At 30.0% G+C, this 13,353-nt stretch overlaps 1 protein-coding gene and 1 pseudogene across 1 annotated transcript in view; both read right to left on the bottom strand.

The window, feature by feature from the left end:
- Positions 1-4,869, bottom strand: part of LOC106341672 (cellulose synthase-like protein B3) — a 9,722-nt gene extending 4,853 nt beyond the window's left edge. The window contains exons 1-6 of the mRNA XM_013780378.1: positions 4,527-4,869; positions 4,078-4,396; positions 3,592-3,708; positions 3,395-3,517; positions 1,681-1,884; positions 1,415-1,550 (exon numbers count right to left, since the gene is read on the bottom strand). Of these exons, the coding sequence (XP_013635832.1) occupies positions 1,415-1,550; positions 1,681-1,884; positions 3,395-3,517; positions 3,592-3,708; positions 4,078-4,396; positions 4,527-4,789 (1,162 nt within the window). The 5' untranslated portion in view covers positions 4,790-4,869. The remainder of the gene's footprint in view (positions 1-1,414; positions 1,551-1,680; positions 1,885-3,394; positions 3,518-3,591; positions 3,709-4,077; positions 4,397-4,526) is intronic.
- A 5,727-nt stretch (positions 4,870-10,596) lies between these two features.
- LOC106341674 overlaps positions 10,597-13,353 on the bottom strand; it is a 6,451-nt pseudogene continuing 3,694 nt past the window's right edge.

Below are 13,353 nucleotides of genomic sequence, written 5' to 3'. Positions count from 1 at the left end.
AGCCAAAATTGGGAGGATTATGAGAGCATGTATCATACTCCATAATATGATAGTAGAAGACGAACGAGATGGATACACTCATTTTGATGTGTCAGAGTTCCAACCAGGAGAAGACACCGGAACTTCACATGTCGATCTCACGTATTCTACAGATATACCTTCAAATATCGCCAATATGATGGGTGTTCGAACTAGAATTCGTGATAGACAAATGCATCAACAGCTCAAAGCTGATTTGGTTGAACATTTGTGGCGTAAATTTGGACGTGGTGGAGACAACAACTGAGTTTGAAATGTTTCTTTCAAAATATTCTCGATTAATGTACTACTCTTTATTTTTATGTTTTTTTTTTAAATCTATGTTTTAAATGTTATCTTTTAATATGTTTGTTTAATAAATAAATTTTATCTTTTAAAAAAAAATTTAAGAACCCCTAATTAAGAAACTCCCATTGGATCGCTTAAAATGAGAGTTTCTTAACGACAATTCTTAACCCCACTTAACTAGAGTTAAAATATTAAATAATCACTAAAAACCCCCTTTAAGGATCAAGGGATAATTATGCTCTTAGGCCACTTGGGAACCTTAGTGAGGTTCCAAAAAAAATTTATTGCGTGGACTCCACAAAAACCATAAGAATCGGTCACATAAGTTATGAATAAGAATCGATTTTGGAGTGTTTCTTGCACTGTTCACGGGCTCCACTCGCACGTGGCGGTCTGCGATTGATTCGTTTTTAAATTTTTTTTTCAGACAAAAAAAACAAAAAAAAATTCATAAAAAACCGTGCCATTGGTTTGAGCTAGACCTGAGACGGATCGGATATCCGGGCAATTTTAAGGTATCCGGATCCGGATCATTATCCGGCGGATCCATAATTTTACTATCCTTATCCGGATCCGGGGTTCTCGGATATCCGGGTGTCGGATATCTTTGTTAAAATTGTAATATCCGGCGGATATCTGAATCCGGATTTGGATCCTTAATATAAATAAAAAATAATATTAATATATATAAAATATTAACAATAATTTAAAAATAAAAACATATATAATGTTTTTAATTATTTCTATGTATAACATTACAAAATTTACATAAAATTTATATATATTATTATAAAAATGAAAATATATTAAATAAAATTAATTTTTATATATAGATATTACTATTTTTGAAATATTTATTAATAAAACTTACGGATCCGGATATCCGGACTCCGGATCCGGCTTTGACGGATCCAACATTTTACTATCCGGATCCGGATTCAGCCCTTCCGGATATCTGGATTCAGCCCCTCCGGATATCCGGATTTTCGGATCGGATCCGGATCAAATCTCGGATCGAATCCGGATCTCGGATAAAAGTCCCAGACCTAGTTTGAGCGATCTTATGGTTTTTGCCAATAGTACTTACTTGCATTAACCGAAGAAGGACTCCCATTTTCTTCTAAATCGTCTACTGAGAGACCGTACATAACTCTTCTAGTTTGGAAACATCCCGACCCTGAGTAAATTGATCCTTGGATTCCCGCAAATCCTCGTGACAAATGCTAATTTCCACAAGAAAACAAACAAAATAGTAGCAACCAAAGACCGATTAAGCATTGATTGAAAAAATTAATGAATTATATATATGGATACTATAAATAAACAAATAAAAGTAAGGATGAGAAACCGCACTGATTGTAAGACGACGAGTTCCTCGCAGTTAGAATCATAGAAATCTTGAGGGTATTGAACAAAAGCACAATGATTTATTGAATTCTTTGATTTTTGCAAAAATATACACATTGCTTGTCGCACCACATCTGCTTCATTCACAAACATGTCACAGTCTACGTTTAACATGTATGGTGCGTTTGTCATCAGCCCTGACACTCGGACCTGTTCAAATTCATCTTGCGATCATTACATTTTTAATTATTATAACAAACAAATAAAACTAATTAAGAACTACAATCATTAATAGTTGCAAAAACTGATGCTTCAAAAAAATTAAACTATATAGACTTCCATTCGAATTTTATTGATCTAATGTAGTTTGTATGGCATTCATATATACGATATGATGTTTAAATATAAATTTCAAAGGCAAGACCACCATGATTATAATTTGGTTATTACATGATTATTAATTGTACATAATACATGGTTACCTTTTCACTTCAACAATTATTAATTTTAAAATGTCACCTCCAATAAATTGAATGTTTATTCAAAAAAAATAATAATAGTTGGGCCCAATTATCTCACTCAAAAAATATATTATACCTAGATTAAGATCCGTGCCTTGAATAATTATTATATATATATCAAATAATTGAGAAACTGATAAATATTATGTATATAATTAAATTATGTATAGAATTAAATTGGTGAGAGCACCTTAATCAAACAATCGCTGCTGTTATTTATGTAAATAAATCCAAACAATGACTTTTATCTATTGTATATGATATCTAATTAAATTTAAAAGAAATCAACAGGTATTTATTGTATTTTAATATATTTATCTATTAAATTAGGTTTCTTATTCATATGGGTTTTGTGATAATTTTTATTTTATAACAAAAAATTTAAATTACTTTAATAGTTTTAAAGTAATTAACAAAAAAATTAATATATAAATTTTAATAGTTTAATAATTTATAATTGGTTTTAAATTTCAATATATATTGTAAAATTAAAATATGAAATTTTCACTACTTTTTCAATGCAATTTTTGAAATTTAACTACTCATGTTGTTTTATATGATATATATTTTAATTTTAATGATATTAATATATTAATATATATATATATATATAATCTGAATATCTATTAAATGAGACTTCCTACAAATATAATTTATGACTATCTGTATTTTGTTATAAAAAAAATTAAAGCTTTTGAGCACAAAATTTTTAATGCAGAATTTGTAATAGTTTTATTAATTTATAAAAAAAATTTTCGTATGGTCGATGTGATTGTTTAATTTATTTTAATAGTATAAAATTAATGACACCGATCAAATAATATATAGGGGTAGGGAAGAAGATCATCTCGTTCTCTTACTTTTTTTGTGACTAGAATGTTTTTTTTTTTTGTAACTTGACTAGAATGTTTCTGGGTGAGATTCATAGTCCTGAAGTACGACTCGATCATGTGATTCTTATAGTCATTTTATATATTACCTTCCCTTAAATATAAATATATATATATATATACATATTATATATATCAACGCTCATGATTTATTTTGCAAGCATGTTATAGCAAAATTAAAATAATGAGGTCAAATGTTTGATCTCGTATCTCAGCCAATATTGTAATGGTGGCACGGGACTCTAACACAATTAGGTACCAAAAAGTACACTAAATGAAAAAAAGAGAGATATGTGAGAAATCACTTACCAGAAAGTTCATGGCTCCAGCTTTGTAATGATGTAAATAGTTTGGCCTTTTCTCTCTTGAAACGTAGACAAAATGAGGGACCTCTTTTTCATCTCCCACACCTCCTTTGTTCTCCCATACCACCTTCAGATTTTATATATGTGACGGTAACTAATATTTTTATAACTAACTCTTTTATAATATAATTGTTGAAATACCTTAACTATAGTTGAATGATCATTTGGTTTTGTGTTTGAGAAAGCTTCAAAATCATCGTCAGCGTCCCAATCTCTGGTGGCATCTTCCACTTTCCCGCTTAACTTCTCGTACTCCCTCTTGAATATCATATCATTACATAAATTAGAAAGAATAAGAATATCAGATTTTGTAGATTTATTAATAACAGGAAAGCTAAGAGCAATTTCTCGGAAAACTTGTTTCTCTTGTTTTTTTTGAACATTATGTTTCTTGTTGACTAATTAATTTTTCTTTTTCTTCTATTTTCTATAAAGATTGATTTCTTCTTTTTTTTAACCATCATTTAAGGAATTTGTAAACTTTCCATCTGCTTGCAGTTTTAATGTTTGATAATTAGAAAAAAAAAGGGAAGGTCTTGTGTTTTACTTTAAAGTAACATGATATAATTAATTTGTTGTAAACGTAGAAACAAACTCATAGACCTAAAAATATAATCAAATACTGACCTTCGTCATTTCCCAATCCCTACTGAATTCTGAATCCTCTTTTGCGTCGAGAGAGTTCAAGAAATATCTAAAAGGAGCTCTAACTCTAACGTTATATTTTTTGCAGAAAGGAACCCAAATCTTGGCGAAGTTAGAAGCTTCCTTGAGAGAGAAGTAAGTGAAAGGTGAACATCCATCGTCTGAAACATAACATGCTAATTTATTCGCCGGATAATTCACAGCTAGCAGTGAAAGCACAGTGTTCACGACAAGAATCGGCGGCTCCCGAACCGGATCCGCCGTGGTTACAAACATATCTACCGATGGAAGCTCATGAACCCTGAAATCAATAGTTAGTTCATAAAAATAGACTTAATTAGAACATGGTAGCAGCTACCTAGAGGCCTAGATCTTTATACAAAAATTGATAAGCATATATGCTTTTTGTGTGCATATATATACTATGATACCTTTCATCAAGTCGATCCGGATACGGTTTATGCTCAGCAGGGGTCCATTTTATGCAAGTAATAAGCAGCCATATGAAAGTGAAAAAAGATTCACACAAGAAAGCTACGACCCAAACGTTGTCGTTTTGGCTCATATGTAGAATCCGGTACAAGAGAAGAGAAAAGAGAAGCCCGAGCATCGTGAGATCAACAGCTCTCAGAAAATATCTTTTGTATGAGATCTTTTCGAAAAGAGAAGGGAGCGAAGAGCTAGAATCCGCCATGGGAGGAGCTTTCTTGTGAGCTTTCTAAATAGTTTTACGTCTACCAAAGCTTGTACTCATAATGTGTATAGTGTTATGAAACGGAGTATACATATATATTATAATAAAAAAAGGACTGGTGATAAGATATTGAGTAGATTTTTTGTTAACAAAAAACGAGTGACAAGAGAAATTGTAGCCACGATTAAACAAAAATGGACTACTGTGTCTTTTTACTCCGTTTTCTCTTGCGTGTAGTGTGATAAGGCTAAAGTCATGGATGAGTGGTCGTCGCAAAAAAAAGGAGAAAAAAATCACGTAATGGTTTTTCATTATTTTCTAGCTACCTAAAGTATAGAAAATATTTTCACTCTCGGACACATTTTATCTTATTTATTACACTATAAGTTACATTCTTCTACACGCACTTTCTATAACTATTCTCTTCATTCTTAACTAAATCAGTTATCTGTTAGTTCAATCATAAAAGTCTAGTTCCCTTATAAAATAGATAAGTGGCGGACTTTCACCACAATCATTGATATGTCTCCAATTTCGACGGTCAAGATTTATTTTCCCAGATCTTGATTAGACTTATATCTACCAATATTCATAGCCATTAGATTAATTCATGTTCTTTCATCATCTACGACCAAAATTATTAAGCAAAATCATCATCTCTCTTGTTCTTGTTTACTTTTTTTTTCTTCAGATTGCATCTTCCAAATCTCATAATTGAAAACTTGGCTCACTACACAGTTCGAACCCGCTGGCAAAAAGTTCCAATTTCTATTACACTCATCGAAGAATCACTCATCTATTCAACCTCACCACCCATTCTCAAACCAAGTCTCATGCTACAACCATCATCGCCAACAACTTCCGTGGAAAGGGTTATGAATACCATGCTCAAGGCACTTCCTTTTAATCTCAAAGTTTGTACCTTTAGCTCCAAATTGACTGCTTCAATGGAGTTTTTGATATGTGTTACTATGTTGATGTAGTGGCTCGCATAAGAGAGATGTTAGAGCGTGACTGGATGGCACAAAAGAGCTTACCGTCCAATGTTTATGAAGACATCCTATGCAGGGCCCAAGTAGCTGAAACTACCAGCCAAGACCCCTCCCGGAAAGCACATCCACCTGAGATGATTCTTTACTTCTAAATAATCATTTCCTCTGTTTTGTCAATCTAGACTATTAGATGACAGTTCTAATAGCCTATAAAAGCTAAGAACTTTGTATTTCTCATTAATCTTCCAATCATCAATCAAAAAGCTTTTGTTTTCAATGTATTGTCTTTGAGAGTTCTGTTTTGCGAGTTAGGATAGTTTGTTGAATCAATCTTTAAGTCTCAAAGTATCTTGTGTTATAAATCTTGTGAATTCAAGCTTATATCAAATGTGGTCTTTTCAGCACTAACATTGATTGATATTGTACAATCAAAATAGTATGTGTACAATCCGACTGTGTACACTGTGTAAACGAATCTCAGGTTGTCCATGTGTACAATCATGCTTCTTTGTACGCATGTACACATTACCATGACATACATAGCATGCACAACCACACTTCAATCAGGTTTCACCTACAAGTCGTATACATTCAAAAACCAAAATCAGTAGCCACAGATTTACACTTTACTACGGATTTGAGTTTCCCAAAAGAGTAACATGTACATTTTTGCTTCTTTGTATGCGTGTACACGTTAGCGTGTCAAACATAGCGCACACGGATTTGAATCCACCTGACAAGTCGTATAAATTCAAGAACCAATACAAGTCAAACATAGCACACAAGGATTTTAATCCACCTATACACTTTTCCACGAATTTTAATTCCCAAAATCAGTGGCCAGTACATTTTGCTCTATAATGCTACTAGCTGTCCACGCGGACAACTATGCGCTATTGTACGCATGTACACAAAACAGCAATATACACATGTTTTAGCCAAATAAACATCATATTTACACAATTCGATTATCATTTTGCAACAAGCATACATTAACCCACCAACTTCCACATTTTGCAACAAGCATATATCATTTTTGCAACAAGCATACAATATTTACACAATTCAATTATCATATTTACACAATTCGATTAGGTTTACACCTAACATGCATACATTAGCCCACCAACTTCTCACTTCGTCTCATCCCCCTCTTCGTCTTGTGTACATATATACACACTCTCTCTATTGTCCATTTGTACACACTCTATCTAATGTCCATATGTACACATGATCTTGTGTACACTTATTTCACTCACTATATAGATGATTGATTTAAACAATATTCATCCACCCCGTCAATGAAATATGTGATCCAGTTTATAATATTGTTTTAAATGGTTCTCAATGTAGAAAGTATTCAAATAAAAAATAATAAATAGATTTGCAATGGAGTAGTCAGTACTGCTATATGTTGGAAGGTTTACATTTTTGTGTACATGTAAATATCATTATATTGGTGTACACATGGATATTGTTTCAATAGTGTACACAAGGATATCGTTACAATGGTGTACACATGGATTTAGTCTCCACAGCCAACATGCCCCATTCTATAGTCTCCACACACAACATGCTCCACGAGATCCCTAACATACTTGGACGACTTCAAATATGCTATATGCTCAACATCTCTCCTGGATCCACCATGCTGAAAATAACATCGCACAACAATGAATTACAGTACAAAACACTAGGAAGTAAATGTCACAGAAGGAAGTAAATCTCTAAAAATACCAAGAACCAAAGTCACTGAGATTCATTAATGAAACACTAACCGTCGGCTTTCGTTTTCCATGGTCGCTTCCGCCTCGCCGTTATTGTCGATTTATCCTAGATCCACCGCTTTAGTTTCTGTGGGCAGTCATTATCTCCGTCGTGTTTCTCCTCGTGTTCTTGCCCAGGAAGAATGAAAGAAATGGAAAAATTAGGTTTAGGAGTGAGAAACGGAAATGGGAACAAATATTATTTTTTTATAGGCACAAAATCATTTTATTAAACAAATCACATTTCTTCAAGCGTGCACCAATCATAACTTGTCATTTTCGAAATTCAAACCCACTAACTAAATTAACCATAACAATATGGTCTTTTACTCAAATGCCCACATCTGGTTTTGTTTTTGAAAGGACAAAGAAGTCTTCAACCAACAAAAAATGTGTCAGTAGCACAATCTGCTTTTTCATGTAATAAAAACACGTAAAATGTCTATTTGTGTTATAAAGTATACTAGAGTTTAACCTGCACAATGTATGGATATTTTTTTCATTTTATAAACTTTGATATTATCATAATGTTTTTGAATATATGATTTATATTTTAGTGTTATGTATTGTATAACTATTAAATCTTATTGTTTATGTTATTTATTGCCTTCTTAATAAATAGTGATTTTTTTATATATTTTACTTCTTTTATTAATTGTTATTACATTTTTGAGTCTAGTACAATTAATATATAATTTGATATAATCAAATTAAGAATCTTCTTCAACATATGATTTTGAAAATATATAGCTGTAGAAATAAAATTTCAACATATGTTAATAAACTTTATTTTGGTATAAAAATATTACGTAGTTAGCAAATTTTAACCCGTTTAATAGTAAATGATAATTTATTCAAATGAAGCATTTAAAAAATTAAATAGGTTAATTTACCAATTTAATATAATTTTGTCATATTTTATTTTTATAATACTTCTATTTAATATAATACAAACTATAATTATAAATTTATAAGAAAATAGCATAGAATTATTTGTTTTATAATAAAATTTAATTAATATTAATTAATATTATATTATTAATTACAAAATTAATTAATGCATTATTTAATTAAAAATATTCAAAAAAATTAGTAGAATTTTGTTATATTTTTCTCAACAGATTTTTTTATAAATAAAATTCAAATTTATAGTTAAAATTAATTTACTATTAATATTCTTATTGATTATTATGTCATATTATGTAATTGATGAAATTGACCTATTATGAATTTTTATGGTAGATTAAAATAGTACTTCTCTTTTAATAGAGAAGATTGACCATCATATGACTAATCATACAATATATTTAGCTACATAAAGTATATGTTATTCACATCCTCAACTTAATGATGTTATGTAGTTAACATCATGGGTTTCATTTCATTCATCCAAAAATTGATATAGATGTCAATGATCGTTTAAATATCACGTTTATCAATTAAAATATGATTGATCTGATCGTAATTTAATTAAAATTAGATTTTATCCTACGCTTTAAAAGCGTAAATTTCTTTTTTACAAAATCTAATTTACTAAATCAATATGTTTTAACATTTGATAAGCAGTGTTTTAATATTTTAATTTTAGTGTATTTGAAAGCTAAATAATATTTTTTTTATCTCTAGTGTATTTTTATATTGATTGAAATGTGATTAGATTTATAAGTAATGATGTTTTTATTTAGAAAATACATAAAATTTAATATTTTCTTAATGTGTTTGCACATATTTAAAACGATAATTTAAACGAAAAGGAGGGAGTATATTTTAAATTCTATGTATCTAGATGTTTGTCATAATAATTTTTTCAATTTTTAGTTCAGCGCTTTAAATGGTTTCACATTACTGTAAAAATATAAATTAGTAATATTAGGATTCTGGTACCTTTGTGTTTGTTTACTTTATATAATTTAATACTGTTGTACCAGTGGTAGTTTATTAATTTGTAAGTTATCAGCTAAAAATTTCTTTGATATATATTTTTAATTATTTTTATTTAAAGTAACACAATGTATGTTTTAAAAATTTTATATATTGGTTATAAGCTTTATAAGTTTGGTTTTTATCTTTCTTCATTATTAAATTATTTATTTATATGTATTAAGATATTCATTATAGTATGAAGATGTATTTTAAATACAGATTACATCAAATGTAATAGAGTAATAACAAAACATTAGAGATAAATTTCACTTTGAAGATAATAGAATTAAGTAATTTCTTTTATTTTTAATATATATTTTAAATAAAATAATTATTAATTCATGATATTAATGGGATTATTTATTTATTTAAAAATTAAATTTTATTATCTTGTTATCTTATCAAATTATATTATATTTTGAATTCGACTCAATTCGGGATAAAAAAAATCATTAATTTATTGTTTATTAATTTAAAAATATCAATTTGTAGAACTTTTTAATGTAGTTAGATTGGGAGATCATTTTGCTCTTAGGCTCCAGCTGAAAAAGCCATATATATATATTGAAAACTCTATATATTAATAATGTTACTATGGTATTGGATTAATTTATATTAATTTACAAGAGATTCTTTATTATAAAATAAGACAAATAGTTGATTTTTCTGTAGATATATTTGATAAATTTTTAAAACTCGACTATTATATTTGTTTATTATATTATTAGGTTATATAATATATCTTTCATAGAATTTAATAGGTATCTTTTAGTTTACTTAATATTATCAAAGCATATTGAAGTATTAATAAATATAGAGATAATTTTATCGTTAATAAAAAATATAATGTTTTGTTTATATTATATAATAATTTATGATTTATCTGAGATTAAATATGTACATAGTTTTTTTAAAAAAATATTATTATTTTATTAATTTGTGTTATATTTTAAATCGGCCCAACTCGGTACCAAAATTTATTAATTTATCGGGTTCATTCATTTATCGAATATTATTAGTTTGTAGAGTTTCTACTATACACAAGTAATAAGAAACTAACGATTAATTGCATAAATAGCATTTATTGTCATGGTAAACTTAGCACACTTTTTCTAGCAGCCCCAAATAAATAAATATATATATATATATTAGTTTCTTACAGAGAAAACAACAAATAAAACTGCTAAAAAGGCAGCTTTAGAAAGAGTAGAAAGTGGGATGCCATATTTTCCCTTCTCAAACAAACCAATTAGAAATGGAAGGAACAATATAACCACCAAAATACATCCACAAGCATCTATCATGCTCGAACCACTTCCTCCATAGCTACGACTCGACCGTTGTAGACCCATTGAAAAACCGGCTATAGCGGTTAAATTCACCAACAGAATGAATGTGCCGGGCAAAAAATAAAGTGAACCATCGAATTCAAATTTATTGGAATCTGGGTTTGAACCATCATCTTCTTTTTGAGATGGTCTATCCCCGGACTCTAACCTTGTCTTAGAAATGGTCTTTTTAGTGACTATGAAGATGGTATTGGAAACTCCAAGAAGCTTAAGTATGATATCAGGGATGCTAAACAACCAACTACCAGTGGTTTTAATTCTCCAAAACGATTGGGAGGCATACCATGAATGTACGGAAAACCCAAGGCTCGTAAATTCCCATAAAGTGTAGAGGCAGTGCATTCCCACAAGTGTGACGACTATACCTATACAAACTCCCTACAGCCACAAAAAAATATATAAGACCATTTAGTATTAGTTTCATTAAAAGCAACACATACATATAGAGATAAAGATTTACTTTGGGAAATAAGGCAGAACCGTGGAGTACACAATAAGCAGGCAAGAGACAATAAAAGAGCTCAGGAATTGACCTCAGACCCCATGTGAAAATATAAAGATAAGCCAAGCTTTGTCGGAATCTGATTTTCTTGCAAGAACTTCCGTTCAATGGATTTTGTTTGGTAAAAAGGATTTCAAGCAAATCCGTCGCCCATCGCCGCTGTTGAAGCATTGCTTCGGGTCCTCCCGGCGGCATGCATCTAAGAAACGCCGGTGGTTCCGGAGATATATATGAACTAGTCCACCCTCATGAATGAATCCCAATACTCGTGTGTGCATCTTCCGTCGTTGAATCGTATAACCAGCCGACCTGGACGATTATGTAACAAAATAATAATTATGAAAATGTAAATATTGCCAAAAAAGATTTAAGAACGCAATCTTACTATTGCTTGATTTTATAGACTAATTTATTTTATAGACAAAAAGAGGGATTTACGGTTTTGCCCCAGCTAGTTTGGTATTCGTAATGACAATGCCCCACAGCTTGAGCCGCTTCTGAAGAGTTTATAAGGGTGTCTTGGGGATTTGATTTTCTTTGTAATGCATCGACCACCGATTTCACCATCTCCTTAGACTTCCCAAAATCTCTTTCTAATCTCTCCGCAGCCAAAAGCTTCCCTTAATTAGTGAAATAACAACATAGCATGAGCCGTGAATGAATGATAGAATGGTGGAATAACCGAATAACGAACATAATATGCATTGTCTGTCAAACGAACGATATAACAGGGATAATCTGTTTAGAAAAAAATCGGAAAATTTTAAGATAATCATGAAAGTTAGTTTTATTGTGAATGATTTTTTCTTTAAAAAAACTCTTATACTCTTACTGACGTTTTGAAATCTATGAGAACGTGATTTATAAATTTATATAGCAACTGAAGAAAGATTTCTATCTTCTTCTAAATCGTCTACAGAAAGACCGTACATGACCCTTCTAGTGTGGAAACATCCAGACCCTGCATAAACTGGTCCTTGGATTCCCGCAAAACCTCGTCCCACATACTACTTTCCAGTTAAAATTCACATCGAATTGATCAAAAGTATCAATACGAGAAATCTTACTGATTGTAAGACGACGATTTCATCGCTGTTAGAATCATAGAATTTTTGAGGGAACTGAACAAAAGCACAATGGTTTGGATTCATAGATCCTTCCATAAATATACACATTGCTTGCCGCACTACATCTGCTTCATTCGCGTACATGTCGCAGTCTACGTTCAGCATGTATGGTGCATTTGTCATCAACCCTGACACTCTTACCTGTTCAAAATTTATTATTCGCTCCATCATCAGATATTTTAATTATTATAACCAAGAAAAGAAAGATCTACAGTATATGATAGTTGTTCATCATGGCGCTTACAATATATGATGCATCTTAAAAGTCATGGATTACTTCAACAAAAAAAAAAGTTCAGGATTACTCAAAGACTATTCATAAGATATGTATCACATTATATTCAAAGGCAATGTTACCAGGATTGTTTAGTTTAAGATGCATGCTTATCACATACCATAATGCATGATTTGTTACTCACCTTTTCATTTCAGCAGTTAAACTGAATGTCACATGCAACAAAATGTACAATTAATGGTCGTATCACATGAAACATTGTATTATAAATTAAACTAGACCCTGAAGCGCTGGTATGAATTTTCAGTTTTTAATTATTTATTTTATTAAATGATGTATTTGTAATATTCGTTCATATTATATTCATTAAGTAAATTTTTTTTTTGCATCTTAAACTATCTATTTTTTTTTACGAATGTGTGATATCATATAAAAAAAATAAAAAAAATGAGTATAGAGTTAATTAGATAATTTTAAAAACAGAAATTTTTCTTTCGTGTGCGATATCATATAAATAATGATCCGCCTAGTTAACAAAAATCATGATTATTTTAAGTGTATTTTTTTTATTTTGACCATTTTCTTAAAATTATATTAAATTTTACATATTTTAATTAGAATATTTTAAATATCTTTACCTTTTTATTTGAAATGCAACTCAATATTTTTT

Source organism: Brassica oleracea, chromosome C4 (assembly GCF_000695525.1).
Source record: "Brassica oleracea var. oleracea cultivar TO1000 chromosome C4, BOL, whole genome shotgun sequence".
NCBI lineage: Eukaryota > Viridiplantae > Streptophyta > Magnoliopsida > Brassicales > Brassicaceae > Brassica > Brassica oleracea.
Note: the sequence above shows the minus strand (reverse complement) of the source record. Positions and strands in the feature narration are given on the sequence as shown.